The sequence below is a fragment of the Capra hircus genome, chromosome 22 (genome assembly GCF_001704415.2).
Source record: "Capra hircus breed San Clemente chromosome 22, ASM170441v1, whole genome shotgun sequence".
NCBI lineage: Eukaryota > Metazoa > Chordata > Mammalia > Artiodactyla > Bovidae > Capra > Capra hircus.
Genome location: NC_030829.1, coordinates 51,349,071 through 51,376,176, shown reverse-complemented (window position 1 = coordinate 51,376,176; position 27,106 = coordinate 51,349,071). Strand labels below are relative to the sequence as shown.

At 62.0% G+C, this 27,106-nt stretch overlaps 1 protein-coding gene across 2 annotated transcripts in view; it reads right to left on the bottom strand.

Moving 5' to 3' along the window:
* COL7A1 (collagen type VII alpha 1 chain) overlaps positions 1–23,923 on the bottom strand; it is a 30,540-nt gene extending 6,617 nt beyond the window's left edge. For both annotated transcript variants that reach the window (XM_018038312.1, XM_018038313.1), the window contains exons 1-96: positions 23,696–23,923; positions 23,043–23,223; positions 22,271–22,430; positions 22,091–22,184; positions 21,838–21,999; positions 21,513–21,676; positions 21,302–21,431; positions 21,083–21,199; positions 20,830–20,976; positions 20,627–20,743; positions 20,402–20,551; positions 20,187–20,309; positions 19,409–19,552; positions 19,192–19,317; positions 18,938–19,081; positions 18,264–18,383; positions 17,963–18,106; positions 17,478–17,603; positions 17,235–17,381; positions 16,854–16,976; positions 16,348–16,494; positions 15,955–16,089; positions 15,723–15,869; positions 15,504–15,640; positions 15,100–15,226; positions 14,869–15,015; positions 14,609–14,781; positions 14,475–14,510; positions 14,364–14,390; positions 14,225–14,269; positions 14,089–14,151; positions 13,591–13,662; positions 13,465–13,500; positions 13,287–13,322; positions 13,034–13,105; positions 12,861–12,938; positions 12,594–12,620; positions 12,459–12,512; positions 12,274–12,336; positions 12,119–12,178; positions 11,983–12,018; positions 11,552–11,596; positions 11,437–11,472; positions 11,052–11,096; positions 10,937–10,972; positions 10,784–10,816; positions 10,438–10,470; positions 10,218–10,271; positions 10,084–10,143; positions 9,952–9,987; positions 9,774–9,854; positions 9,641–9,676; positions 9,403–9,447; positions 9,149–9,220; positions 8,867–8,911; positions 8,592–8,618; positions 8,387–8,416; positions 8,178–8,258; positions 8,067–8,102; positions 7,948–7,983; positions 7,773–7,853; positions 7,485–7,520; positions 7,037–7,099; positions 6,907–6,951; positions 6,260–6,295; positions 6,151–6,186; positions 5,944–6,039; positions 5,798–5,833; positions 5,675–5,710; positions 5,519–5,566; positions 5,161–5,196; positions 4,916–5,038; positions 4,631–4,831; positions 4,498–4,533; positions 4,364–4,417; positions 4,128–4,196; positions 4,010–4,054; positions 3,832–3,894; positions 3,639–3,683; positions 3,290–3,325; positions 3,131–3,166; positions 2,950–2,994; positions 2,709–2,741; positions 2,569–2,631; positions 2,442–2,477; positions 2,282–2,362; positions 2,081–2,149; positions 1,903–1,938; positions 1,784–1,825; positions 1,585–1,629; positions 1,451–1,495; positions 863–898; positions 713–772; positions 464–571; positions 214–285; positions 78–113 (exon numbers count right to left, since the gene is read on the bottom strand). In XM_018038312.1, coding sequence (XP_017893801.1) covers positions 78–113; positions 214–285; positions 464–571; positions 713–772; positions 863–898; positions 1,451–1,495; positions 1,585–1,629; positions 1,784–1,825; positions 1,903–1,938; positions 2,081–2,149; positions 2,282–2,362; positions 2,442–2,477; positions 2,569–2,631; positions 2,709–2,741; positions 2,950–2,994; positions 3,131–3,166; positions 3,290–3,325; positions 3,639–3,683; positions 3,832–3,894; positions 4,010–4,054; positions 4,128–4,196; positions 4,364–4,417; positions 4,498–4,533; positions 4,631–4,831; positions 4,916–5,038; positions 5,161–5,196; positions 5,519–5,566; positions 5,675–5,710; positions 5,798–5,833; positions 5,944–6,039; positions 6,151–6,186; positions 6,260–6,295; positions 6,907–6,951; positions 7,037–7,099; positions 7,485–7,520; positions 7,773–7,853; positions 7,948–7,983; positions 8,067–8,102; positions 8,178–8,258; positions 8,387–8,416; positions 8,592–8,618; positions 8,867–8,911; positions 9,149–9,220; positions 9,403–9,447; positions 9,641–9,676; positions 9,774–9,854; positions 9,952–9,987; positions 10,084–10,143; positions 10,218–10,271; positions 10,438–10,470; positions 10,784–10,816; positions 10,937–10,972; positions 11,052–11,096; positions 11,437–11,472; positions 11,552–11,596; positions 11,983–12,018; positions 12,119–12,178; positions 12,274–12,336; positions 12,459–12,512; positions 12,594–12,620; positions 12,861–12,938; positions 13,034–13,105; positions 13,287–13,322; positions 13,465–13,500; positions 13,591–13,662; positions 14,089–14,151; positions 14,225–14,269; positions 14,364–14,390; positions 14,475–14,510; positions 14,609–14,781; positions 14,869–15,015; positions 15,100–15,226; positions 15,504–15,640; positions 15,723–15,869; positions 15,955–16,089; positions 16,348–16,494; positions 16,854–16,976; positions 17,235–17,381; positions 17,478–17,603; positions 17,963–18,106; positions 18,264–18,383; positions 18,938–19,081; positions 19,192–19,317; positions 19,409–19,552; positions 20,187–20,309; positions 20,402–20,551; positions 20,627–20,743; positions 20,830–20,976; positions 21,083–21,199; positions 21,302–21,431; positions 21,513–21,676; positions 21,838–21,999; positions 22,091–22,184; positions 22,271–22,430; positions 23,043–23,223; positions 23,696–23,780 — 7,353 coding nt within the window. In that variant the 5' untranslated portion in view covers positions 23,781–23,923. The remainder of the gene's footprint in view (positions 1–77; positions 114–213; positions 286–463; positions 572–712; positions 773–862; positions 899–1,450; positions 1,496–1,584; positions 1,630–1,783; positions 1,826–1,902; positions 1,939–2,080; positions 2,150–2,281; positions 2,363–2,441; positions 2,478–2,568; positions 2,632–2,708; positions 2,742–2,949; positions 2,995–3,130; positions 3,167–3,289; positions 3,326–3,638; positions 3,684–3,831; positions 3,895–4,009; positions 4,055–4,127; positions 4,197–4,363; positions 4,418–4,497; positions 4,534–4,630; positions 4,832–4,915; positions 5,039–5,160; positions 5,197–5,518; positions 5,567–5,674; positions 5,711–5,797; positions 5,834–5,943; positions 6,040–6,150; positions 6,187–6,259; positions 6,296–6,906; positions 6,952–7,036; positions 7,100–7,484; positions 7,521–7,772; positions 7,854–7,947; positions 7,984–8,066; positions 8,103–8,177; positions 8,259–8,386; positions 8,417–8,591; positions 8,619–8,866; positions 8,912–9,148; positions 9,221–9,402; positions 9,448–9,640; positions 9,677–9,773; positions 9,855–9,951; positions 9,988–10,083; positions 10,144–10,217; positions 10,272–10,437; positions 10,471–10,783; positions 10,817–10,936; positions 10,973–11,051; positions 11,097–11,436; positions 11,473–11,551; positions 11,597–11,982; positions 12,019–12,118; positions 12,179–12,273; positions 12,337–12,458; positions 12,513–12,593; positions 12,621–12,860; positions 12,939–13,033; positions 13,106–13,286; positions 13,323–13,464; positions 13,501–13,590; positions 13,663–14,088; positions 14,152–14,224; positions 14,270–14,363; positions 14,391–14,474; positions 14,511–14,608; positions 14,782–14,868; positions 15,016–15,099; positions 15,227–15,503; positions 15,641–15,722; positions 15,870–15,954; positions 16,090–16,347; positions 16,495–16,853; positions 16,977–17,234; positions 17,382–17,477; positions 17,604–17,962; positions 18,107–18,263; positions 18,384–18,937; positions 19,082–19,191; positions 19,318–19,408; positions 19,553–20,186; positions 20,310–20,401; positions 20,552–20,626; positions 20,744–20,829; positions 20,977–21,082; positions 21,200–21,301; positions 21,432–21,512; positions 21,677–21,837; positions 22,000–22,090; positions 22,185–22,270; positions 22,431–23,042; positions 23,224–23,695) is intronic.

Here is a 27,106-nt window from a genome sequence, read left to right as displayed (position 1 = left end):
CCGCCCGCGGAGGCCGGGGGCGGCGGTGCAGGAGGGGCCAGCGGTGCAGGAGGGGCCAGCAGCATTGTCACATCTACCTTGTCTCCTTTGAGTCCAGGGGCCCCAGGTGCTCCCTGTGGGCAGCAAGATGAAATCAGTCTGTGGCTTAGCCCCCAGCTAAGTCCCCAACACACAGCAATCAGAGACATGGGGGCGTTGGGGTGTTCTACTCACCGCTGACCCAGGTGGTCCAGGCGGCCCCAAGGGACCTGGGGCTCCCTCTCTCCCTGGGGCGCCTGCCAAACCCTATGGTAAAAATGAGGCAAGAGAGGGGAAGGGAGACTGGGGAACCTTCCTCCCATACTGTTCCCCCAAGACCCGGAGCCCCCTGGGTAGGGCTGGGCCCCCTCCTCCTCCTCACCCACAACCAGATCCAGAGGTCCTGGGCCCACCAAGTCCCCCACGCAGCCCTCGGCTCCCTTACCCGCTCTCCACTGGGGCCCGGCTGCCCCTGCTCTCCTCGAAGGCCTGTCTGACCGGGGAACCCCACAATACCAGGAGGTCCGGGGGGTCCGGGGAGGCCTGAGTCTCCCTGGAACAGAGATAGCAAAGGGAGAAATGGCCCCAGCAGGACCCCTTCCCAGGACTAGCCCCTGAAGACCCTCTTCCTCCCACCTCCAGGCCCCCCGTCCCACCTTCTTCCCCCACCAGTAGCCACAGGGCACCATTTTACCTTTAGACCTGGAGGACCAACTGGCCCAGGGGGCCCCTGGACCCCAACTCCTGGGTCACCCTTCAAGGGAAAGAGGAGTCAGATCAGGCTCAGGGCATCTTGGGACGATGACCACCTCCCCGCATTGGGAATGCCTTAGGGCACGTATACCTTGTGACCTTTGGGTCCTGGAGCCCCCTTCTGACCCTAAGAGAAAATGAAGTAAACAGCACTTGAGAGCAGGACCATGAGCCCAGAGCTCAGGTATGGTCCCAAAACATTCCCAGGGGAGCTCGGAGGTGACCACGGGCATTTGGGACCGAGGATGTGAGCGCAGGTACGTGGGGGTGCAGACAGAGGCGGGATCTCAGATGTGTCCCAGTCCAGGGAGCTTAGCAATGACCACAGATATGACCGCAAACATGACCACAGACAGGAGCTCAGATACAGGGGCAGAGACGGGGGGGGGAACGGTCAGCACCAACACACGCCCAAGGAGTGGCCCACAGAACTCCCACAGGCTCCGAGACCAGGAGATGAGACCGGAGCATGCATGCTCCCAAGAGAGCACTGGGAGACCTAGGATGAGCATGTGGAAGCCAGGAGATTCGACCCCTGTGTGCTCCGGTAGCAGGACCCCAAGAACTGGAATGTTCGGCCAGGCTCAGGTTCAGAGGTGCCCAAGCCCAGGAATGTCCCCTGACGTGCACAACTACACTCCTCAACCCGGACTTGGACTCGCCCGGACCCCAGACTCACATCTTCGCCAGGGTCTCCAGGCTCCCCCGCACGGCCGGCTTCACCCTGCATAGAAAGTGGGGTGAGGGTGTGTGGCCACCCAACCGTACCCCTCCCTGCCCAACGCTCAGACCCTGGGGCCAGGCCGACCTCACCTTCTCGCCCCGCGGTCCCGGCAGTCCTCGGTCACCTTTGGCTCCCTGTGGATACAGGGGTCAGGAGAACACATGGGTGTCAGGGTCCCAGACAGCAGAGACTCAAAGAAGGAGCGGGAGGCCCGGGCCGGGTGGGGCGTATCATGGAATGTGAGGGTCACGGGGCGGGTGACCTATGCGCTGGGGGTTCCACACTCACCGGCTCTCCCACCAGGTCTCCAGCAAGGGCTCCAGGGGCGCCCTGACGAGAGAGAAGGGTCAGTGGGATTCCTCAGCCCTCACCCCTGCCCCCCACCCCAGGGCCTCCCCCACACTCACCTTCTCTCCCTTTGCTCCAGGGGGCCCGACCACAGCCTGCGGGGAACGCCTGGTGAGTCACCCCGCTTCCTGCCACCTCCCCACCCCTGCCCCGCCGTCCAGATGGGAGGGGCAGACTAGGCTTGGGGGCTGGGCAGAGGAGCTGATGTGGAAGCTGGGGGTCAGGAGCAAAGATCACCTGTCCAGGGGTCCCCATGGGTCCCGGCTCTCCTTTAGGTCCGACAGGGCCCGGCAGACCTGGTGACCCCTATGGCGGAACAGCGGGCAGAAGTCAGTGCCTCTCCTTCCGCTACCCTGCCGCCCAGCCCTTCTCTCCCTGCAGGCACATGGTTGCACAGCTCCCATCGCAGGCCCGTAGCGAGCTCCTCTGAACACACACCGGCACGCCGGGGGCTCCTCTGTCTCCATCTTTCCCGGTGGCACCATCACGACCCGGCGCTCCCGGCTTCCCCGTCTCCCCCTGAGAGGGAAGAGCTCTGTCAGGGGCCTGCCCTCTGACTCCCGAGCCCCGGAGCCCAGCCCTGACCCCCAGGACTCACCACTTGTCCGGGCAAACCCGGTGCCCCTTGAGGACCCTGCAGGGAAAAAGTCAGGTGTGAGAGGGACATGGAGAGCAGGGGACCCAGTGGGGCAGGGACTTCGTGTCCCCGCAGGGGCCTCACTCACCACCAGGCCTGAAGGACCAGGGGGCCCGGGAAGTCCCACGGCTCCAGTAGGTCCAGGCAGGCCCTGGAGGAAGCAGGAGTTGAGAGCAGTGCCAACCCTGCCCAGCTCCTTGTGACTTCCCCATGGACTGGGCCACTCACCCGTCCTGGTGGTCCTGTCTCTCCGGGCTCCCCCTGCCAAAAACACAGACACTGAATGAGCCGACAGATGGACCAGAGGCCCCTCAGCCCCGGTCACAAGGTGAGCCTGCATGGACGGGGCACCTTGGTGCTCAGGGGGCAGTGATGTCCCTGGAGGCTGGCAGACATTGTCCTGGTGCAGATAGGCTGCTCTGAGTCCCTGCCTCCTTCCAGCCACACACCCACACATGCCTCTACTCACCTTTAGGCCAGAAGGTCCCTGGGGTCCCGCAGGGCCAGCAAGACCCTATAAAAAAATATCAAGGGCAGGAAATGGGTCCGAGTTGCACCTGGACTTACGGACTAACACAAACTAGTTTTCCACCCGATGTGGGGACTGATGCTTGTCCCTGCCCACCAGGCGGTGCTTCCCCGTCACTCACCGGGGCCCCGGGTGGTCCAGGGTCTCCGTGGCCGCCCTGTGGGAGAAAGAGCCAAATGGGGTTTGGGGAGTCAGTCCCACCCTACCAGGGAAACTGAGGCAGGACTGCCCATTGTAGGGGGTGCCCATTAGGAAGGGAGCAGGATTCTGGGGTACTCACCGCTGGGCCTGGGGTCCCCCGTGGACCTTGCAGACCCTGTATAGAGAAGGGGGCTGCTGAGCCTCAATCTGGCCTGCCATGGGCCTGTTCCTGCCCTCTGGAGACCTTTGCCTGGAGGCCCCACCTCTGGACCCTCCCCCTCCCAGGTACAAGTCACCCCGTACCCATGAACTGCCCCTCATGGACAGTACACATGGGCCTGTGCACACACACAGCCATCAGACATGTGCACGTGGACCTGGGCAACCCCATCACTGGACACGGGTGGCCCTGCACGCAGGGGCCAGCACACTGCAAACGGGTGACTGTGCCCCAGAACTCAGCCCAGGCTGTTCCTGCTGCCACTCACCGGCTTCCCCTCGGGCCCAGCCACGCCGCGCTCTCCTGGCAGACCCTAGAGAGAACGTGTTTATGGCCACACCATCTCGTCCCCCATCCCAGCTTCCCCTGAGACAGTCCCAGGCAGAGCAGACCCCAGCCCAGACAACACAAGTGAGAGCCGTGTGCTTGCACGCACGTGGCGCTGTGGGGCAAGGACTCACCGGGCTGCCATTCTGACCCCTCTGTCCAGGCTCTCCCCGGTCGCCCTTGATGCCCGGCTCACCCTGCAAGCAGAGTGTCGCACCCTGAACATCACTGCCGGGTGCCCACGGACACACCATCCCTGCATGCCCCCTGCAGAGGAGGGGAACGGCGTGGTGGGATGACGGGAGGTCTCACCCTGTCTCCTTTGGGGCCTCGGTCGCCATCACTGCCTGGATCCCCCTGTGGGAATGACATGTCAAGCCAGACCCGGGTGCCACGGCAGGGGTGGCCCCCAGACAGCCCGCACACGGACCTTAGCGCCTTTGAATCCAGGGGGTCCTTGTTCTCTAGAGAGCCCAGAACCTGGCTCGTCCACGGCCACCTACAAGCACAGGGTTACAGGGCAGAGCTGCGCTGTCACGGAGGCAGGGAGGGGTCATCCCAAAGGGTTGTGGGTTCAGAGTCACCGAATGGAGCTTCTGGGGCCCAAGCCACTGGTGGCCTTTTGGTGACAGCAGTCACAGGCTTGGGCAGAGCTGGGGTGATCACCTTGGGGCCTGGAGGTCCGGGGGGTCCAGGGAGGCCAGGAAGGCCGTCTCTGCCCTGAAGAGAAGAAGGAAATGGATGGCCGTCCCAGCACAGCCTGCAGGCAGTCCCGCCCGGTGAAGCCCTACCCAGCTCACCTGTTCTCCACGTTCTCCTTTCTCTCCCCGTTCTCCCTGAAAAGCAGATACCAAGGTGGGGGGTATGCCCATGGGGAGTCCAGCTCCTCCTAACCCCACTCCCCCGGCCACTCCCAGCAGCCCCCAGGCTCACCCTCTCTCCAGGTCTTCCAGCCTCCCCCACACTCCCAGCCGGGCCGGGGAGCCCAGGGATACCAGGCTTCCCAGGCTCCCCAGCAAGGCCAGGAGGTCCAGGAAGGCCCCTCTCCCCCACGGCCAGGCCAGGTGGCCCCTGAGGGCCGGGGTCTCCACGATCTCCCTTTGGTCCACGTTCTCCAGAAAAGCCGATGGGGCCCTGGAGGAGCAAAACAGTACATGCTGGTGGTCACCGATACCATCCATGGAACAACCTCTCCCCACTTGAGTACCCAGCACACACCTCCTTGCCTGGGGGGCCCCGCTCGCCTGGGTCCCCCTTGGGGCCACGACGCCGTTCAGGCGCAGGCAGGAAGCCGCCAGAGCTCTCTTCCCAGGTCTCCACGATCTCCCGCAGGGCAGATGTCTGGGTGACATGCAAGGTCAGAAGAGGGAGACCACAGCTGCAGCCACCCTGGCCGGCCCTTGGGGCATTACTTGTCCCGTGGGGCTCCCCGCAGCCCCCATGCCCAGCCCCCATCAACCTACCTTGATGCCAATATTTTCCAGCAACCGCTCTGCATTCTGGGGACACAAACTGGATAAGGGGATGCCCACAGAAGAGAAGGCCCCACACTGCCCCCCAAAACAGCCTCTATACCCTCGTCCCCTGGCTTCCTGCCTAGAGGACCCTTTAGCCCTTGGCTGGGGTGACTGGAGGCCACTGGAAGCCCATGCCTGGCATGTCCCGTCACCCAGGTTCCCGTCTATGTAGCCCACAGGAGTCCCAACAGGGCAGGGGCCCGAGCATACAGGACAGCACCTGTGGCTGCAAGTGGAAGGGGCGGAGGCAACCCCTACAGGCATGTGAGGAACAGTCAAGGACCATGTCCCAGGCTTCACTCACCACCAGGCTCCCAGGCTCTCCTCTCAGGCCACGCTCTCCTGGGAGGCCCTGGGGACACCAAGAGGTAAGCTGCTGGACCCAGCCTGGGGTGCGGCGTGTGGGTACATGTGTGGATGCTATGGCCACTGGGACAAGTGAAAAAGGTGGGGGCCTCACCTGTTCCCCTCTGGGTCCAGTCTCCCCACGGTCACCCTGAGAAGAAGAATGACTGGTGGGAAAATGCCCCCACTCTGGGCAGCCCCCCGCACCGTACTGCTCACCCAGCATCTGCACACTCACCTTGGGACCTGAACTCCCTGGGACGCCAGGGAAGCCCTGAGATAAGACAGGACACAAAGAGGTCACAGGGATCACGGCCTCCAGGGGTAGCAACCTAAGGCCCCTGTTGATTGCTCCCAAGTCCTGGAACTACCCCAGATACTCACCTGCCCGGGAGGGCCGACCTGCCCCGGGAGGCCCGGGGGGCCCTGGAGTCCAGGGCTTCCAGGAGCTCCACGCTCACCCTTGGGGCCATCACGACCCTGTGGAGGATGCAGCCAGCATCAGGACCCTGAGACCCCGGGAAGGAGTGGGGTCACGTATCACAGGGTCAGGCTCAGGGGTCAGAGATTGCAGAAGACGCCAACACTCACTTCTCTTCCAGGGGCGCCCGAATCTCCCTTCTCTCCCTAAGGAAGACAAGGCTGCTTCAGACCCGGCCCCAGTCTGAGCCAGAGCAGACTCCAAGTGAGGGCAGCTCACCTTCCTCCCGTCTTCTCCAGGGTCGCCGGGTTCTCCCTGCAGGCAGAGGACGCACATCAGATCCAACAGAGTTAAGAACTGTCCGTGTGTCTTGCTGTCGGCAAATCCTGTGTGTGCCTCTCTCCGTGTGGCCGTGTGTGTATGAGTGAGTGTGGATACCAATGCATATGTCGGGATGTCGCCATGTGTGTCCCCCCTCAGAGCCTTGGCGGTGTGTCCCACACCTCCACAGAGGTCCACGTGCGGCCCTGGGGCCCTGTCACAGCACGTGTCCGAGTGTGGCTGCGGGGTCTGTGTGTCTGTGTCCTCAGTGTCCCTGAATGGGGGCTTCACACCTGTGTGTCTGCACCTCTCCATCTGTGTCTGTGCCCTTCGCCTGTGCCCGTGGCCTTGGTTATTTTAGCCTGAGTTGGTCCATCCGGGCACAGGTTGACATGTCCACCTAACTGACCGTGTCTGTGAGGCTGCCTCTGTGTGCGCGTGGACATGTGTTTCCAGATGTGTCTGTGTGTGAGGGTTAGGTACACAGGTGTCAGTGCATGTCAGCCTGTATCTATGTGTGTGCCCCTTGTGTGTCGCACATCTGGGCTGTGTCCAGGTGCTAGCATTTTTCTGGAGGTTTCCCTGTGTCTACTGTAGACACTCACATTTTTCCCATTCAGGCCAGGCTTGCCATCCTCGCCTGGCTTTCCCTGTGGGAAGAGATCACTGGTCAGAAGTCAGGGTTGGAGTGAGGGCAGGAAGGGGGCAAAAGGGTACCATGAAAGTGGGACTCACCGGTGCTCCGGGGGGACCAGCAGGGCCAGGAGGGCCCTGTTCTCCTCGAAGGCCCGGAAGTCCCTGGAAAAAGTCTTTGCTAGGATTGAGAGGGTCACTGAGATATCCCCTGGGGCACATCCATGGACTTGGAGGACCCCACAGAAACCTCCTCCAGGGTGGAGACCCCCCCAGAATTGGGAGGTACCATTGAGATCCCAAGGCTCAGACTCAATAGGGTAGGGTGTCCCCTGCTGAAACTCCAAAGGGAAGAAGCCTCAGGTTTTGGGGGTCCTACTATAGGCCCCAAGGCAGAGAAGACTGGAAGGCAGAACTCTGCCAGGGGCCCAGGACCCTACCAAGGACAGGGCTGGACCAATGCCCCTACTGCCAGTAACTATGACGACCAGGCTACAGTTTATGCGGGACCCCTGAGCTGCCCTCCATCCTAACATCCCCCCTTACTTACATCTCTCCCTGGGTCTCCAGCCTTGCCCGTGGCACCCTGAAGAGAGACTCAAGTCAGGGAGTCCACAGTGGTCATGGGGTCAGGGGCGCTGTCCTCTGACAGGGCCACTAGTTCCTGTGAACCCAAGGCCTGCCAGGCAGTAACACCCCCCAGCCAGGTGGCGTACTAGGAGACGCAGATAACCCAGCTGGCCCCAGAGCTCATCAAGACCCACAAGGCTCCGGAGACTGGGGACATACGAAGGGACAAGGGAAGAGGCGCGACCACGCAGTGACCGCCACAACTCACATTCGGCCCAGGGGGACCAGAGGCTCCTGGTTTCCCATCCAGCCCACTGCGGCCATCCAGGCCAGGAGGGCCCCGGTCGCCCTGGGGAAAACAGAGTGAGTGGTAAGAGGCCTCGAAGGATGAGATGGATCTGAGGGCCCAGGCTGACAGTCGGAAACCCTCCACGCCCTCTCACCTTTTCTCCTGCTGGGCCCCGAACACCTGGGTCCCCCTGAAGGGAACAAGGTCACGAGGTCAGTGAGAGGTGAGGGCAAGATGGACACTCAGGCTGATGGTACCAAGTGCATCACTCACCTGTGGGCCTGGAGGCCCCCGAAGTCCACTGATGCCCTGATGATGGGAGAGGAAGAAATCAGAGCAGGGTCTCCCGGGCCCATGTGGCCCCACGGGACCAGCCACACTCACCCTCTCCCCAGAAGCTCCGGGGGGGCCAGGGTCGCCCTTGGGTCCTCGTGGACCCTCCTGTCCTCGGTCCCCAGGCTCTCCCTGTGGCAGAGATGAGCGTGTTGAGGGAACACCACTGGGGCCACAGGCGCACCCAGGGCAGAACCGGCCATGGGGGTGCTGGAATGCTTCTCCATGCCACAGCCTCACTCCACCCCAGAGCCTGGTACCTTCTCTCCGGCTCCAAGTCCCACGTCCACCTGTGGGGGGAATGGCCAGTGAGAAGAACAGTCCAACTAGGGGAAGAGGAGTGGGTGAGGGCCAGTGAAGACATCCAGGGACAGTGGGGAAAGTGGGAGTCAGTGGAAGGGATGTGTGGGGCCAGCAGGGGCAGGCGGGGGAGATGAGAGAGGACCAGACAGAGTCAGCTCTTACCAGCCGTCCAGGGGCTCCTGGGGGACCCTAGGGAAGGGAATAATTGTAGTCAACAGGAACTCTGGGGCCCCACGGGGTAGCTCAGATTTGCCCCAAGCTCAGCTCTGCTCCTAAATTCCCTGCACCTCTATGCCAAGCCCCAGAAGCCAGATCAGGCCTAGGGATGACCACCAGAGCTCCTGACCTTGATCTCCAGGCCCTTAGCGGAGATGCTCACCAGACAGAGCACCGCAACCCTCCATACCCTCTGTGCCCAAAACACCAGCACTACTCACTGGCTCCCCACGGTCACCCTTGGGTCCAGAAGGTCCAGGGCTCCCCTGCAGAGGCAGAGGGTCAGGGTCAGTAAGGAGGGGCGGCCGTCTGAGGGGCTTTGGAAACACCCGAGGGACTCATGGGGATCCTTGTGGCTGTTGAGGGTTGTGATGAGGGGTCACAGGAAATCACTGTGAGGGTTGGGCATTGTAGGGTTGGGGTGGCAGGGTCAGAAGCTGGGAGCTGGATGGTAGGAGACTGAAGCTGAGGTTAGAGTTCAGGGGTCAGAGGTGGTGACTCACATTTCGTCCATCCTCTCCAGGATCTCCCTGGTCTCCCTTCTCACCCACAGGCCCCCGAGCTCCAGGCGCCCCCTGAGAAGAGTAGCTGGTGTGAGATGGAGCCTCCCCCTCACAGGATTTTGCAGATCACCCTATGACCTCCACAGTGCCCCGGGTTCTCCATCACCCCGAAAACCATGTCAGAGTTTCCCATCCCCTTTGTTCCCACCTCTTCTAATACAGAACCCCCCTTACTTCTCCCTGCAAAGCCTCACCCGAAGGCCACGCTCGCCAGCTTTTCCAGGCAAACCTGGGTCACCCTGGTAGTAGAGAGAACCCCGTATCAAACAGGTGAGTTAGGCTCAAACTAACTCAGAGAGGGGCGGCCGAATGGGCCTGGGTACTGACTGGACAGGCGGCAGGAGGATGGACGGGATAACCTGGTGGAGCCCACCCCCTGGGATTCCCACTCAAGGACAAAGGATCAGAAACCACAGCGGGAAGGAGTCTCACCGGGGGACCCTCGTCGCCCTTCTCTCCAGCTTCACCCTGTGAGACATGAGGGTCAGCCCTGATCCCCAACTCCCAGGGGTGCCAGCATACTCTACTCCCCACCCCCAGCACTCCCCTAGTCCAGCCCTCTTACGTCTCGTCCTCGGGGGCCGACGGGTCCTGGGGAACCAGGCCGCCCAGGGTCTCCCTTCTCTCCAGGGGGTCCTGAGTCACCCTGTGGAGGAGGAGAGAGTGACGCTGCACGTATAGCCAGTCCTTGAGGGGAGGGGACCCCAGAAACCTTGATGGTACCCAAGGTCACAGGCACTCACCGGGGGTCCTGCTCTGCCAGTGAGGCCAATGGGACCCTGCAGGGCATGGGGAGGGGAGACAGGACTTAGTTGGGGCTCCCAGGCAGCACCCCATCTCTTTCCGTCACATTCCCCTTCCCCACATTTACGCACTCGGCCTCCAGGGTCTCCCTTGGGGCCAGGGTCTCCAGGAAGAGCCAAGCCAGGTGAGCCCTGTGGAAGGAAGGATCAGAGGTCAGGGGACATAACTATCACCTGCCCGACCCCCTAACACTTCCCACACTCACCTGTTCCCCTTTGAATCCGGTAGCTCCTTTGGGCCCCGGGGGCCCCATATCTCCCTGGAGGTGACAAAGACGAGATCAGCCTCAGCCCCAGCTCCATGAGCCCCACCACCCAACAGTCATGCCACGACTGTCACGACCTCCAGGGGCCCTGCTTGAGGCGCACCCTGTGACCTTGATCTCAACCCTGTAACAGCTGCCCTTCACTTCTCGCCAGACATACCTTCTCTCCTTTGGCTCCAGCACCCCCAGGTCCCTGAAAACAAACAAGACAGACATGGCTTGGCCAAGGGATCATAGTACGACAGCTCTGATTGAGGTCGGGGGTATATATGAAACCGGAAGTCTCTGCCCAGAGGTTACAGGGTCACCACTGGGAGCAGGGCAGGGGTTACACGGGTCTCACGGCCTGTACAAGGGTCATGGGGTCACAGCATCACAGCCAGGAGTTGGAAGGTTTGTTACAGCGTCAGTCACAGAGCTCTGAGCCCACAGTGCTGGTTTCCAGGTGGGTTACAGTCCTCAAGGGGCTGTGCTGTGATCAAGAGACCCACCCTCCCTTCACTCACCACTGCGGGGTCTCCAGGCCGACCAGGCTCCCCCTGTGGACAGAGGATAGCAACAGGGCTGGGTCAGGGACACACATGGGGACTCAAAGGCCCAGGGTCCCCCCTGCCACAATCCCTAGTATAGGGGGGACTGACTCCCAGTCCGTGACCCACCTTCTCTCCTCGGCGGCCGGTTGGTCCTGGTGGCCCCTGCGCATGGAGAAAGCGTGAGCCCAGGATGGGGAAGAACATGAAAAGCCCCCTCCTGGGCCCACAGTCACAGACTTACTTCAGGACCCTCAGGTCCAGGTCGTCCAGCAACTCCCGGCAGCCCCTGGGGAAGAGAAGCAGAAATGCTGACCCAGGTGCGGCAGGCGAGGGTAGAGGCATGATGGCAGAGAAGGGCTGGAGGTTCAGGATGGGAGTCCCAGAAGATCAGGATTGAGGTCAACAGGAAGAGAGAGACCAGGTCAGTAGAAGTCAAGGTCAGTTCAGCAGGGTCAGAGACCCAAAAGCAGGTCCCTGAGGTTGAGGGTTAGAGCCTGCAGCAGCAGAGATTAGAAGTCATGTGAGGAGGGGTGGAGGGTCAGGGGCAGTGGAGGTCAAGGGCAAGAAGCCAGAACCAGGAGGGGTAGGGAGCCAAGGCCAGGTGACACTGGGGTCAGTAGGCTCACCTGTGGTCCCACTGGGCCAGGCAATCCACGTTCACCCTGATGGAACAGAATGGGTCAGAACCAAGTCCACCCTAGACCCTACAGGGCCCTGAGACACCCCCCAGGGCTCACTGACCTTCTCTCCAGCCTCACCAGCGGCCCCTGTTAGTCCTCGATCGCCCTGAGGGGAGAGACAGGAAAGGGGCCTTCACTGTTGAAGCCCAGACGAGGGGTCTCAGGCTCCAGCCATCCACCCCTGAAACCGCAACCTCAGGCCTGGAGAGAACTCTCACCTCCAGTCCTCCGCGCCCCCTAATCCTGCAAGGGTCCCAGTGTGTCACCGCTCATACCTGACCTCCCCAAAGGGCACGTTTTTGGTTTCCCTTTTAAGTTATTTTGGTCTTTATTTAATTTGTTACAATATTGCTTCTCTTGTTTTATGATCTCTTTTTTTGGCCATGGAGCATGTGAGGTCTCGGCTCCCTGATCAGGGATCAAACCTGCACGAGCTGTATTGGAAGCTCGGAGTTTTAACCACTGGGCCCCCAGGGAAGTCCCAGCACTTACTTTGGGGCCAGCATCTCCAGGAAGTCCCCGAAGGCCCTGAAAGGGGTTCAGAGATTTGGGTTTGGTAATAAGGATGGAGTAGAGGGTTGATGGCTAAGGGCTGGGGCCTTGCCCACCCCCTGGCCCCCACACTCACCCGCTCACCCGGGATCCCGGGTTGTCCTGGGAGGCCCGGGGCTCCATCTTCACAGTCACCCTGAAGGAGGAACAGAGGGTAAAAGACCCTGCTCCCTGCACCCGGACGCCTCCCTCTACCCAAGAACTGGGACAGCAACAGGTCACATCTCCCACCTTTTCTCCTTTTTCTCCAGGGGGGCCAACTGAGCCTTGGGGTCCAGGGCTTCCAGGAAGACCCTAGGAGGAAGTGAGGAGAAACTGAGAGCCGCAAACAGGCCCAGCACCCACCCCCCAACTGCCCCAGCAGAGCCCCCAGCTCCTCTATCCACACCCGGAGTGTGGCCCCCGGGGTCCCTCACCGGCAGCCCAGGCTCGCCCAGAGCAGCAGTGCCGTCACCTGGTCCAGGGGGGCCCTGGGAAAGAACAGCAAGTCGGGAGGTGGCCGGGGTAGTCAGGCTCCATGCCACCCCCAGCCTAACTTGCCCCTTACTTACCCGCTCCCCACGATCGCCTTTCTCACCCTGGAAGAGAGATCATGACCCATGGCTACACCTCTACTTCCCAAGATCCCAGGAGGAATGGGCATCTTGTGGCCAAACTGGGTTACAAAGGTTGTGGAAGAACTGAGGAGTCACGGGCGGGGGGTGACCAAGAGGGCCTATGGGCTCAGAGTGACCAGATGGGGTAGTGTGGGTTCAAATGAGGTCACCAGGTCACTGGGTCACATGGAGGTGATGAGACCATGGTGGTCATGCTGTCACCTTCACGGCTGTTCCGGGAAATCCGGGGGGACCCCGGGGTCCCGGGTCCCCCAACGGCCCACGAGATCCAGGGGGACCCTGATGGAAGAGACAAAGTGTAAAGCACAGCCCCATGACCCCCATTCTCTCCCACCCCCCGTAGGTTCCCCCCACCACCATACTCTAGAACTTACTGGAGGTCCAGGATCCCCTTTCTGCCCAGGACGCCCTGGGCCCTCGCCTCCAATGACTTGTCCGGGCTCTCCCTGCAGGACAGAGAACAGCAGGCAGGATTCAGAGTATGGGAACCCTGAGGTGGGAGAAGCCCCAGAAGTCCCCAGCTATTCCTTATGATGCCTTAGGCCCTGCACAGTGTCAGGCTGGGGGGCAACTCTGCTCCTCCCTGGGACATCCAGCTTGGTTCCCTCCCCTCCGTCCTTCACCTACCGGCTCCCCCTTTGGGCCTCGAGGTCCTCGCTCTCCCTGAGGGCAAAAGAGCAAAGGGTGATGTCTGATCTCAGTGCGTTTCAGTTTGGGCCCCCACAGGCCAATCCCTCTCCACCACCCCAGGTCCCCACCCCACAGAAAGAGCTCTGGGAAGACGCTGAGAGGGAGAGCAACTTACTGGTTCTCCACGAGGGCCAGCCCACCCTGGGGAGCCCTGTAAATGGAAGCCAGAGTCAGAGCAGTCAGACCACCCCACCCACTCAAGCAAATCATCATGTGAATTGCGAGGGCAAGGCTTGCTCACCTTCGGACCAGGGGCTCCAGGAGTCCCAGGGCGGCCAGGGGTGCCTGGAAGCCCATCTGCCCCAGGGAAGCCCTAAGGAGGCAAAGGGTCAGAGCAGGAAGGGACCCTCCCTCGGTGCCCCTGGTTCGCTGGAGGGGTGCAGACTGACTGTTCTTCACCCGGACCCCTCACCCCACAGGCCCAAGTGCTGTTGGGGGTGGAGCCGTGGGGCCAGGATGCTGCCCCTGAGCTGAAGGGAGCCAAACCCCAGGCACAGGGGCAGTGATGAGGTCAGGGCCTTCCATGCCTCAAGGACTCTGAACTTCCACCCAGGCTCTCCGGGGCCCTCGAAACCCCACTGGCCCCCTCCACTTCAGGCCCTTCCCCAAAGTCTCTGCCACCGTCTATCACACTCACTTAGGCTTCCAGAAACACTCTGTGTTTCCACTGTCTCTTCTAAAGACACTGAGGAAGCTTCAAGGATTGTCTTAGGGGAACCTCAGTGTTCTCTACACTCACCCTCTCGCCCTTCGCAGAGACACTTCCAGGAGGTCCCTGGGGGCCAGGAGCACCAATCCTGCCCTGCGAGGAGAGAGCAGGTGAGGGGACACTTCACTACTAGGGGTGCAGATGACAGGCGTGGGGAGGCACTCACCGGGAGGCCGGGGGGGCCAGGAGGCCCGGCTTGTCCTTTCAGGCCCTAGGAAAGGTGATCAGTGAGTCCTCTGCTGCTGGCCTCCCCTGCCCCACTGGGCCTCCCAACCCATTCTCTACCCTGCATCGGAGCCACTCACCATCTGTCCGGGTTCCCCCTTCTGGCCCTGGGGAAAGACAAGTCAGGTGAGGGTCAGAGTGGCTTGCCCCAAGAGTGGCCCTCACTCACACTCTCAACCCTGGACACTCACCTTTGGACAATGCACTGAGCAAGGCTCTGGCTGTGGCTGTGGATACAGGGTCTCCTTGAGGTCGGGCAGTTCAACCAAGAGCCCCCAGACCCACTCTTCTCCACCACCTAGTCCCCCAAACGCCCCTTCCAAACCTGTGTGGTCAAGGCTGTCTGACACAGGGCTGCTGCCAGACTACTGACGGCCAGCTCCAAGCTCGGGCCATCATCCACAGCGAAGAAGGTCTGGGAAGGGTCCATGCCAGGCACCAAACGACGCAGCTGCTCTGGGTCAGCTCCCGCCAGGCCCAGCATCATCACTTTGAGCCCTAAGGAGTGGTCCAGCAGCCTGCATGATGACCTTGCCAGGGCCAAGGCTGCTCCCAGGTCCCATTCCCTCCAGCCCTGCTCCTCACCAGCAGCCTGGGCCTCACGGATAGAGTTGAAGATGTCACCTCTCAAGGGCTCATCCACCAGGAGAACCATCACCCCCGGCACGTGCTGGCGGCGTCCAGGCGCATCTGGTGCCAGCAGGTATCTGTGGGCTGTAACCACGGCTGTGCCTGGGAGAAAGGACATGTCAGAACCCAGGGGCACCGAGCCCCCCAAGGGAGAGCCCCAAGAGTCCATGTCCATGGAGTCCTTACCCAGGTTGTTCCCACTTGGGTCCGTGTAGGGGATGTTGCGGATCTTCTGCAGGATGACCCCAAGGTCATGGGAGCTGTTCAGCGACAACAGTGGGGAGGGCCGGTGACTGTAGGACAGGAGGCCGACCTAGCGTGGGTAAAACACAGAGCCTGGGGAAGATGACCCAGCAGGCAGAGGGGACACAGAGCCTGGCGGGGGACACAGAGCCCAACGTGTATAAGTGAACCTGCACTACTGAGGGTCAGCGGTGATGGCAGGATGTGGAGTCAACCAGCTAGTGAGGGGATCTGGAGCCTGCGGAAGGGCTGGGAGAAAACCAGGACGGCTGGCAGGGCAGGGCAATGGTGTGGGGGCCAGGGGTGGGCAGAGACAGGCCGGAGTCTGGCTGCCTCTGGGGCCAAACCTGGACGGCCTGTGGCCCGAGAGGCCCGAGTGCAGACACCAGGTGCTCCAGGGCTCGCTTCACAGCCTCCGAGCGATGAGCGTTGTCTCGAGTGGTGTGCACCAGGAACACCACATCCATCAGGCCACGGGGACACGCTGCAGGAAAGGGGGCTAAGTTTCTGGGGAACCCGGCCCATCCAACTGCGCTGGTGGGCCCCTCCTGTGGTGCCCACCCTACCTGGGCTCTGTGTGATAGAGGCCTCAGGACCACGTACACCGTCCCGGACAGGAGTTAGGGAGAAGAGGTAGGAGTTGCCCAGCTCTAGGCCTATCACCCGCTGGGAAGTTGAGGTCCCCGGAAGTGTCTGTGAGGCCCCAGGCAGTTCTGCGGAGGACAGAACTCAGTTAAACAGGACGCCTTCCATGGAGCCCCCACTGCCAACCTGCCCCAACCCAGGCCTCCCCTTCACCTTGGCCAGGGCCTCTGAGAGGCCGCCAGGATAGGATGTAGCTGGACACCCCAGACACTGGGGTCCAGGCCAGAGTCACTGAGTCGACTGACGTGTCCACCACACGCAGTTGAGTGCTTGGGACACGAGGTGACTCTGGAGGAGGAATCAAAGACTGGGGATCAGAGTCTGTGTCCTGAGAACCCAGAGAGATCTAAGGAGACCCTGGGGCAGATTCAGCTTGGTGAAGGAAGTGTCACCGGAAGTCATGCTGGGATCACCCCAGGTTAAGAATGGTAGAGGGGGCTACAGGAGGAGTCACTCGGGGTCATGGGGTGCAGGAAGTCAGGGTAGGTCATCAGGTGCAGGAAGTCGGGGTAGAGGTGTAGGTCATCAGTAGGGGTAGGAGCACACCAGTGTATGCAGTCACTTCCGAGGGGGGCCCTTCTCCGGCCGTCCCCAAGACGCTCAGCCATATGCGGTAGTGGGTCGCTGGCTCCAGCCCATCCAGGTCATAGCTGCTGACTTCCGGCCCCAGGACTCGGGACTGTTCCTGGCCACCTGGGGCAGGCGTGAGAGTGGAGGTCGGGGGCATGTAGGAGGATGCTACAGGCTGGCATTAATGGGCACGTCCACCTCACTGACCCTCACCTACCTTACTGACCACGACCCCCACCAGCCTCACTGACTGACTCTGCCAGTGAGGCCTGCCTCCTGACTGTGATCCTCATTCTCGCTGATTCTGCCTGAATGATCCTCACTGATCCCCCACACCTAAGTGACTGATCCCAGGTACCTTCAGCAATCCCGCAGACCCCTCACTGACAATCCGTGCTCACTCACGGATTTCATGGACCCCACTCCCAGCCCCTCTCCCAGTGATCCCTAACACCCCCCCCCCCACCGGGGGTACCTCTCACCCTCAGGTCGCCAACGCAGACGGAAGCCGCTTGCACCAGGCACCGGCTGCCAGTGCAGCCTCAGCGAGTGCTCCCCTCGCTGCCCCACGCGAAGTGTCTCCAGGGCTGGAGGAGCCTCAGGAGCTAGAGAAAAAAAGCACGCCCATCAGGGAGGCTCCGCCCCCCCGCCCCCATCTGTGCCAATTCCAGGCCAACCCTGGAAGACGCACCGCCCCCAATAGGCCCACGATCCAGGCTGCATCCCGCCTCCCCCAGAAGACCCCACCCCCACAGGTTCACGACGACCAATCCCTGGTCCCTTTTCCATTCCCGAGCACAAACCCCGCCCCCAAGCCCTGGAGGCGTCGAGCCAAGGCTCGCCCCAGCCCAAGCTCTGCCTACGGGTGGTGACGACTATGGAGACAGGCGCGCCCTCGCGGTCCCCTACGAGTGCGGTCACTCTCACTGAATAACTGACTCCGCCTTCGAGGCCCCGTATTTCTGCGGAGTCCGTGTTTCCTGGGAGAATCTGCTGTCTTGTGGGGCCACCTGGTGAGCATAGGGTAGCAGTCAGAGATGGAGGAGGCGGGCCAGAGAGGGGCAGTCCCAGCCAGGAAGGGCAAGGGCAGGATCAGGGAACCGTACCCTCGCTCCGGCCCCAGGCCAGTCTGTAGGCTGTGGCTCCAGTGACCCCCACCCAGGTGACCCGCAGAACGTCACTGGAAGCATTAAGGATCTGCAGCTTCGACACGCTGCCCACGGGCTGAGGGTCTGGGGGCAGAGGCAGGGAAAGGGGTCACTGGAGAGCTGGCAGAGAAGCGGGTGGCGGAACAGGCATTGAGACCTTCCTCAATGCCGGAAGGGCTATCTGAAGCTCAGTGCGAGCTGAGTGTGACAGGTCAGTGTAGGCAGCTCCCTGAGAGGGAGGAGCTCACTGCCTCGGAGTGGGCAGTGGGGAGCAGCCAGGAGGTCACTGTGCATGGCCCGCTAGTCAGTGGGGGGCAGGTCAGTGTGGGAAGAGAAGTCACGGGCGGATCAGCGATGGAGCGAGCAGCTGGAGCACTCAGGAACACACAGCAGGACGGGCCAGTCGGTGACATGTGGTTAGCAGCTGGCCAGGGTCCACCTACCAGTTCTCACAACCGCAGAGGCAGGCGTCCCGTCCACACCAGCCACACGGGCCCACACACGCACGGTGTACTCAGTATCTGGCTCCAGTCCATCCAGTTCGGCCACCGTGGCCTCCCCAGAAACCAACTGGGATTTCTCTGGGCCTAGGAGTGAGGATGAAGGTAGCCCTAGGACTATCCTGACTCTGACCCCCAATGTCTCACCTGGACCCCTAAGAAACCCCCTGCTCCCATTCCACCCAGACCTGCCCCCCCACAACCTCCAAAACCTCAGTTCCTTTCCCAAATCCCTGGTCCCCACCTCGGCCTGAGCGCCAGGAGACCCTGTACCCTGTGGCACCGGGAACCCGGTTCCAGGTGATGGTGACAGATGAGCTGCTGACTCGAGTCACATGGACCGATCTCACTGGGCCCAGTGGGTCTGGAGGGGAGAGGCAATGGGGGAGTCTGATGGGAGAGGCAGCGGAGGGTCTGATAGGGGAGGTGCTGCGTATCTATCTACTAGAGGAAAGCAATGGGAGTCTAACCGGAGGCAGGGATTTGACAGCAGAAAGCAGTGGGCGGGTCAGATGGGGAAGGAGAGGGGTTCAGACAGAAGGGACAGTGGAAATCTGAGGCCGCAGCGGACAGGAATCTGGGAGACCAGAGCGTCTGATAGAGAAGGTAACAGGGTTCTGGCGGAGGTGTTAGGAGTAGAAAGTGTCTAAGTCTAAGAGGAGGGTCAGAGCCGGCAGAAAATAGCCAATGGGGCTGAGAGGTGAGGGGTGGAAGCCTGAGGGCAAGAAGAGTGGGGTGTTGAGAGAGAGGCAGAGGAACCCGAAGAAGCAGGGACTTAAGGGAGACTTCGGGGGAGCAGGCAGCGGGGACCTAAAGTGGGAGACGAGTTCTGTGCAGAAGCAAGGGTCTGAGAGGGAAGCCATGCGGGTCTGACAGAGCACGGAGAGCGAGCGCCAGGGGGCCGGCTCAGGCCCTGACCGGTTCGAGCCACGATGACCGCAGGGGGGCCCTCCTCTCTTCCTCGCAGCGCTGACACGGCCACCTGGTAGGAGGTCCCAGGTCTCAGCCCCACGATGTCGGTGGCAGTAGAGTCTGAGGGGACTGTCTGGCTGGACTCCAGACCTAGTGTCAGAGGGGAGTGCTGGTACACATGGCCCCTGCCTGCCCTCGGGCCCCCCACACCCTGATTGTCCCCCCCACCCCAACAGCCCTCCCCTCCCCACCCTGCTGACCATTGTCCGTCCTCCAGCTAATCCGAAATCCGCTGGCTCCGGGAACTGGTCCCCAGGCCACCCTCACTCGTGTTGCGTCCGATGCCACAACCCGCAGCCCTGGGGTGGCCAGTGGGGTTTCTGGCTCTGGGAGTTAAAGACAGAGGTCAGGGATCAAAATCAGGACCCCAGAGTGAGTCAGGCAGCTGTCCCCCCAGCTCTCGCGTGCCATGCTCACCACGGCGGACAGTGAGGATGCTGGCAGCGCCCTCCCGGCTGCCTACTCGCGCTGACACCCGCACCGTGTAGCTGAGCCCAGCCCGGACGTCATCCAAGTCAAAGGCCGTCTGACTCCCAGGAAGCACCAGGCTCCGCTCAACCCCTACAAGAGAAGGTAGGACAGGCAGGCAGGGGTCAGTGAGGGATGGGGGCGGGGGGCGAAGGCGGTCAGTGATGGACAGAGATACAGGGCGAAAAGGGTCAGTGAGGGATGGGACATGGGACAGAAAAGGGTGAGACGTAAGGACGGGGGATAAAAGGCGTCATGAGGGACAGTGACACAGGAAGAACGGGCCTGTGACGAATGGCGATAGTGATGAGAGGGAGCAGACAGGGACATGAGATGCAGGATGCCAGAAGCTGGTGGATGACGATGTGAGCTGACAGGTTATTAACAGTGATGTCGGGTCACTATTGGGGGCATGGGAGGACAGTGGTCCCAGCTAGGCTTATAGAAGGGCAGGGGTTGAGCTCATGGTTCTGGAGAAGGTGAGAGCCATGGTCAGGGATGTGGGGCGGGGAGTGGAGACAGATCCAGGTGTAGAGCTAGGCAGGGGCAGGACAGGGGTAAGACAGGCCCCGTGACAGGTGTGGCTTCAGGGCCTTCTTGGGAGATGGATGAAGGAGACAGGAGGCGGCGGCAGAGCCCCAGGAGTGGAAAGCGATGCAGAAAGGGTGCAGTCAGACCCCGAGCGCTGGGACTTCAGGGTCTGCTCGGTCTGGCGTGTCTGCCTCACCCTGGGCGCTGCGCACAGTGATGCGATACTCGGTGGCACTGGGAACTGGGCTCCAGGACACTCGCACGCGCTGCCCAGGCAGCTCGGTGGCCTGGAGGGCTGTGACGGGGCCCACGGACAGCTCTGGACCGGCGAGAGAACACCGCATGAGAGGTGGCCTGGGACATCCCCCCTCCCATCCCTGCTCACCTGACCAGGCCCACGGGGGCCCTCACCGGTGGGGACCACGGTCGCTGGGGTGGCCACCTCGCGGCCCTCTAGCAACGTGTAGAGTGTGAGGCGGTACTCGGTGCCTGGCTGCAGCCCATCCAACTGGTAGCGGGTCACGTCAGAGGGCAGCACCACCTTCTGTGGCACCTCTAAGCCTGCAGGAGGACGGGATTAGGCCAGCCGAGGCCAGGCCTCTACCCCATCTGCCCACCCCGGCCTCCTGCACGGACCACTCTCACGCCGCCACTCCAGCCGGTAGCCACGGGCCTCAGGCACCAGGTTCCAGGAGAGGAGGATGGACGTGGGGCCCAGGATGACAGGACGCAGGGTCTGCTCGACAGACGTGTCTGCCCAGGGCACATGGGACGTCAGTGGTCCTCTGTGCCCGGCCAGCCTGCCCACCCAGCCCGAAGGAAGCACCCAGCCCTCTCACCAGTGCGGGCAGTCAGGGAGGTGGCCGGCCCGACGCTCCGGCCAAGCAGGGCGCTCACGGTCACCTCATAGTCAGTGCCAGGCTGCAGGTCCCGCAGCAACACTGACCCCTGCCCAGGGCCCAGCTCCTGCTGCTGCGTGGCCCCACCTGCCCAGGGGGGCACAGAAGGGTCAGTGGGTCTTGCAGACTCAGGACGCCACCATCCTGTTTGAGGCGCAGGGACTCCCTTCCACCCACAGCACCTCTCACTCACCCCTGACGACCCGCCACGTCACCCGGTAGCCAGTGGCACCTGGCACACTCCGCCAGGCCACCAGGAGGCTGTGGGCTGTGGTGTTCTGGATGGTCACTTCCGGCCCCTCCAGAGCAGCTAGGGGAAGGTCCCATCGGGGATTAGTGAGTCCAGAGCGGAGAAGGGTTACAGGGATGGGTGATTGGGTGAGTGAGGTCAGAGGTTAGCAAAACTGCTCACTGGTCCTAGCAGTCGCGCTCACGGCCTCCCCGATGCTGTTGGCGTAGAGGGCGACCACCGTCACTTGATACTCAGTCAGTGGCCGGAGACCCTGCAGCCGCACGCTGGTCTCACCAGCTGGGACGCTCACCTGTGATGCCCAGGATCAGAGGTCACTCCATCTTGCCCAGCTAAGCCTCAGCCCTCCACCTCCCACTGCCGACAACCTTACCTCCCGCAGCTCGCTCGGCAGTGGCTGTCCCAGCCCCGTCAGGGGTGCGTACTGGACCTTGTAGCCAGTCACGGGGCCGCTGGCCGCTGTCCACTGGACTCTCAAGGACTGACTGCCCGGCTCAGACAGCAGCAGGTCTCGTGGACCAGAGGTCGAGTCGTCAGCTGGGGAAGGGGGCAGTCAGGCAACCAGGCAAGAGAATCAGGGGTCAGCACTTAGGGTGCAGGGTCAGCACCAGGGTCAAAGGTTAGGAACACGGGATGGAATTGGCACGGCCACGTTGGGGTTTGGGTCAGGGTTCAGGTCAGGGTGAGCGGGAACTCACGGGGCAGCGTCACGGGCACACCACCAGCAGTTGTGCACACCCTCCGGGAAACCAGAGGCAGGAGCGTCCTCAAGATGCTGAAGTCATTGACGAAGAAGAAGAAATCGCTGGTCGGCTGTGAGGCGATTCGCTTCAGCTCCTCAGGGTCAGCATTCTTGATGCCTGAGGTGACGCCCAGTCAGGGCTCAGCTGCCCACATGCCCTCTGACTTGCCCCTGCCCCAGCTGACCTGTCACCCCAGCATGGTGCTCACCCACAGCAAACAGCTTGACTCCCTGCCCCTTCAACCTCTGGGCAGCTGTGTCCACCATGTCCTGGGACTTCCCATCTGTGATGAGGATACAGACCTGGGGAAGGGGCAGGGTCAAGTCAGGACTGCCTCAGACCTTCCACGTGGGGTCACCTTGGAAGGCAGGGTAGGGTGAGAGATCACCTTGGGGACACCAGGTCGGGCCAGCTGGGGCAGGAAGACGCGGTCAGCCACGTGGAGAATCGCGGCCCCTGTGCGTGTGTTGCCCCCCTTGTAGCTGAGCTCTCGGATGGCACGGATCACATCGCCGCCTGAGCCAAGCGCATCCAGGTCAAATTCTGTCCTGTGGGGAGGCGGGTGGCGGGAGGCTAGGGACAAGAACTTGTTCTGGCCTTGGCCTCTCAGAGGTCTCTAGGGTGAGGGTGGTGAGTTATCAGGCCCCCTTGAGGGTCCTCTCAGTTCTCTGATTCTGTGATTCCCTCCACCCCTGAAGCTCCCAAACTAACAAAGTCGTTAGGTGCCTCTGTGTGTCCTGCCTGGGGCTGGGCTTGAGCAGGCCTGGCCCCCATGGGGCTCCCAGGCTCAGGGGCCGGGATGTCTGTTTAATTAAATAATGGTAGGAGGAAGGGCCCTGTTGTAGGGAAGTGGACACTGGCCAGACAGGGAGGCCCTCTGCTGAGTGACAGGCTGACGGGCATCAGGAGGCTAGGACATGGGGAGTCCAGCAGACCCAGGCCATCTCAAGCCCCTGACTTTGGCAGGATGCCAGTGGGGAGGGGGGGGTCTCAGGTGTCAGGGCTTCACCTGGGAGATCCCTGCTTCTTAAAAGGATGCCTTGGTGGGTGGAAGGAGGGGACCCCCTGGGTTCCCTAAAACCTGACCTAGGGGCTTGGAGCTCTCTGCTTCTGACTGGGGGAGGGCCCCTGGTGGGTCCAGTTGTGGGGCGTCTACTGACCGTGGGTCGTCGCTGTACTGCACGGCCGCGAAGCGCACACCCTGTGCCCCAGCTGCCCCAGAGAAGGGCAGCACCAGCCCCTCAAGGAAACCCCGCACTTCGCGGAAGTTGCTTCGGCCGATGGACGAGGAGCCGTCAAGGAGGAACACGATGTCAGCGGCGTAGAGGCGCGTGCAGCTCACTGTGGCCGGCAAGAGTCATCAGGCTTTCTTCCTGGAGCCCATCTACCCACTCCCCTCACAGTGGTCCCCTGGGTCTGGGGAGGGGGCGGGAGGGCCTCATCCACTATGCAAACCGGCCCAGGCTGGCTTGGGCCTGGGAGCGGTGGAGGGAGCAGAGGTGGAGCCTGGAGCGGACTCTCCCGCGGAGGATTGGTGGGGAGGCAGAGTCGCCGGTGCGGGCGTGAATCAGGGACTGAGGATGGCCTCTGGGGACCAGCGCAGGCTGTCATAGGGGTAGGGGACCCACGCACATCTGGATGCAGTTGGGGGGACGCAGCGTGGGTCGCGGAGGGTTTGGGGAGTCCGGGGGAGAGTTAGGAGAAATGCGCGCGGAGTTGCAGCGGGTGGGAGGCGGGCTCTAGGATGAAGGCCGAGTGGAGCCGGGTGACAAGGTGCAGTGCCCTGGATGGGGTCCCTCCCTGCCGTACCCACCTCTCTCCCTGGGCTGGGCCCACACTCGGGGCGCCCCTGCCAGGATCCCGGCGCAGAGCGCAGCCAGCAGGAGCCGCAGCCTCATCCTCGGTGAGGGAGACGGGCAGCCAGCACTCCCGCCTCTGTCCCTCGGCCTCGGCTGGTCCGAGCTCGGCGCTCTCCCACCCCCAGTCCCGGTCTTGCCTGCTGGTCCGAGGCTCCCGTCGCCAGACGCGCCGCAGTCCCGCCGCCACAGCAGAGAAAAGTCCCAGATCCCAAGGGGGCGGAGCAGCGGGCGGGGACCCAGGCGGCCCGCCCCCACCCATCGTCCCAGAGGTCGCCGCCCCTGCTACCCCTTTCCGCGACCGACGATCAGGCTCCATTTAAGTGTAAAGCCCCCCACCGCTGGTGACTTTGGGATTCCCCTGGGAGGTTCTTTACAAGAGAGAGGTTGAGGGAGCCCCTTCCATCCCGTGTAGGGTCAGGGATCTTGGCTGCTTTATGTCAAACATAGACGTGACTACTGGAGACCGGACTCCAGAGAGGTTCCTGGGGACCCAAGACACAGCAGGATGTTGGGGTGGGGTGGGGTGGGGTGGGGGGAGCTGCAGCTGGAGATGACTCACCGCCCCCCCACAGGGGCACCCAGACAGCCCTCAGGCCATGAGTCCCGCCGGCCTCTCCTCTGATTCAGCCATCCCTGTCTGGTGGGTCTCCTGTTTCCCACCCCATCCCCTCAATAGCAAACGAGGGACTCAGGCTCGCCCCAGGGAACCCGAGGCACCGCTGGTCTGCACCGTGTCCACCACTGGACACGTCAGTCTGCCCCCACTGTGGAGGGGGAAGCCAGGAGAGAATCTGGGTCGTGCTTGTGCACACGTGTCCATCCCAGTGCCCTGCATCTGCCTCCCCGGCTATGCCTAGGCAGATGCCGTCCAGCTGTGCTGCAGGGAGGGGCTATCCATGTGTGGAGGGCGGACCACCCATAGTGACAGCTCCTCTCTCAGGAATCCCTCCCCTCCTGCCTCCACCCCCACTGGTGGGCCTGACCTGCTCCAGCCAGGCCCCCCAACCACACATTCTGAGACCGCTGTCCACGCATCACTTCCGCCAGGCCCAGAGGTCATCTTGGGCCCCCCTCCCTTTCCTGCTCCACCTATAGTGTCCACCTTCATAACTACCTTCACCCCGCTCCTCTCCCCTTAACCAGGCTGACTTCCCATCAGTCTCCTGCAGGTTCTGTGATCATGAGGCCAGAGACCCTCTTTGTATATGCATTTGTGTTCATTATAGGGGGTAATACCGAGGCAGAGAGTCACTCCCAAGAGCAGGCCCTGTTATTTTTTTTCTGCTACTCCTGAGTAATTCTGGGAAGCCTGGAGACTATGCCTATACTCACCCCTGCCATTGTGCCCCTTCCAACATGCGTGACCTCCCCCAACCTCTCCTGGGGCTCCATAGGCTAATGGGGGAAGAGATGGGGACAGCACGTCTATTGAACCTGTCTGCTCTGAGCTCCTCTAGGGCTTGAGGGTCTCTGGTGTGGCCAGAGCTGGGCATGGTGAGGCCCCTCCACACTGCTGGTCTTCCTGTTGTCCAGCAGGGACAGCCCCAAATTATCATGGGCACAGCACTGTGATCCATAGGGCCCAGAACCTTTTCCCAAGGTGAAAATCTCAGCCACATCCAAGGATCACCCAGTCCTCCGTCCTATAGGTCCTATAGGTGAGGGCTGCAGAGAACGAGACAGCTCTCATTACAGAGGCAGCCCCGCCTCAAGACCTTTACCCCTTCTTGCACAGAAGGGTGGCTGCGCAGAGCAGGGCTGGCACATAGTGTAGACACACATCTGGGTCTGCCCTTTAGGGGAGATTGGAGGAACAGGTGAACGGGTGTCCATCTCATCAGAACCATGGGTGACCCCCCCAAAAGGAAGGGCAGCCTGCTGTGAGAGGGGTCGCTCAGAGGTTGGGAGGAGAGGTTGTTGGTGGAAGCTAGGTTGAGGACGCACGCCTGTCTGGGAGGCTCACGAGCAGGGGTGTGGCCCTCTGAGGCCCCTGGCTCCAGCCTCCTGGCAGGCACATAGCCTAGGGCCCAGCCCCAGAAACCAGCTCCCTGCATCCAGGCAGTGGGGCCCTAGAGGTCTTTTTCTCCCTCTTACACTCCCCTGGACACTTCCTCCTCTACTTCAGTCTCTGCACCATATGTCTCCATCTGGGGCCTCTCTTGGGGGTTCCACCCCACACATCCCAGTCTTAAGACACTTCCAAATTTCTCAGAACCGCAGCCAAAGCTGGGCAGGTTATCCTCCCTCAACCTACCCCTCCTCTGTGGTACCCCAGCCTTGCTGGGGATGCTGTCCAGCCTGTGCCCCCTGCAGCCCAGGCCCGCTCTTCCTGGAGCTGCCACAGTGCTGGCTCGCGGAAACCACACCAAAATGCTCGAGTCCCCAGGCTGTCAGCTGAGCAAGCCACTCCTCTTTCCAGTAACCCTCAGTACCTCTCCCTCAGTATGCCTCCGGAGGAGAGATCAAACTCCCCAGCTGGGTCTGCAAGGCCCATTAGGACCACGCCACCCCAAGGAGCTTGACTGCTGTGTCCAGCGCACCTGTGGCCTTTGAGGGCCAGGCCTGGGCTTAGCGGACAAACCAAGGCCCATCCTCCCGGGACTCAAACATGGGACGGCAGGCGGCCATGGCAACAAACAGGGTAAGGGAGAGGGATACCGGGCTGTGGTGGGAATGAACTGCGGGGGAATAGCCGCCTTCTCAGCAAACTGCGTCCCAGAGTCCCATCCATAACTGCCGGCACCTCCTCCCTCACAGGCAAACTGGGCCCCACAGTGGGCTCCCAGGAACCCTGACTGGAAGGGCGGGCGGGCACGGAAAGAGGGTCCCCTCCTGCTGCGGGGACCAGAGCCCAGGGGTGGCAAGGGGGCTAGACAGCTGTGAGCTCCAGCAGGTCCTCAGGAGACGGGGAGGGGACTGCTGGGCCAGCAGCTCAGGACTTGCCTGGGACAGAGCGCGTCGAGGGAGGGGGCTCAGGCCCCACTGAGCTCAGGGATATTCTTAGAGCCTGAGTCAGCGGCAAATCGAGGCAAAGGATTCTTGCCTTGCCTGTTCAGGCAGCAGTGAGAAGCCAAATGGGAACACTACGCCCCGGGCTATCCTCCTCCCAGAATCCAGAGTAAACACACAAAGCCGGCTTCCTCGAGGACATTTCTTGGCCTCTCCTGGTCTGGGGGAGGTCCAGGGTCCCCCAGAGGGCGACCCACAGGACCCACAGCAAGGGGCTTCCCACCTGAATCCCTAGGCTGGGAGCCTTAGCAGGGTAAAGGCTGGGTTTGCATTTCCCATGGCCCCCCACACCCCTCTCCTGGGACAGGCTGGTGAGGAGCATCCCCCATATGGCTAACTGCAAACAGCTGGCCTCA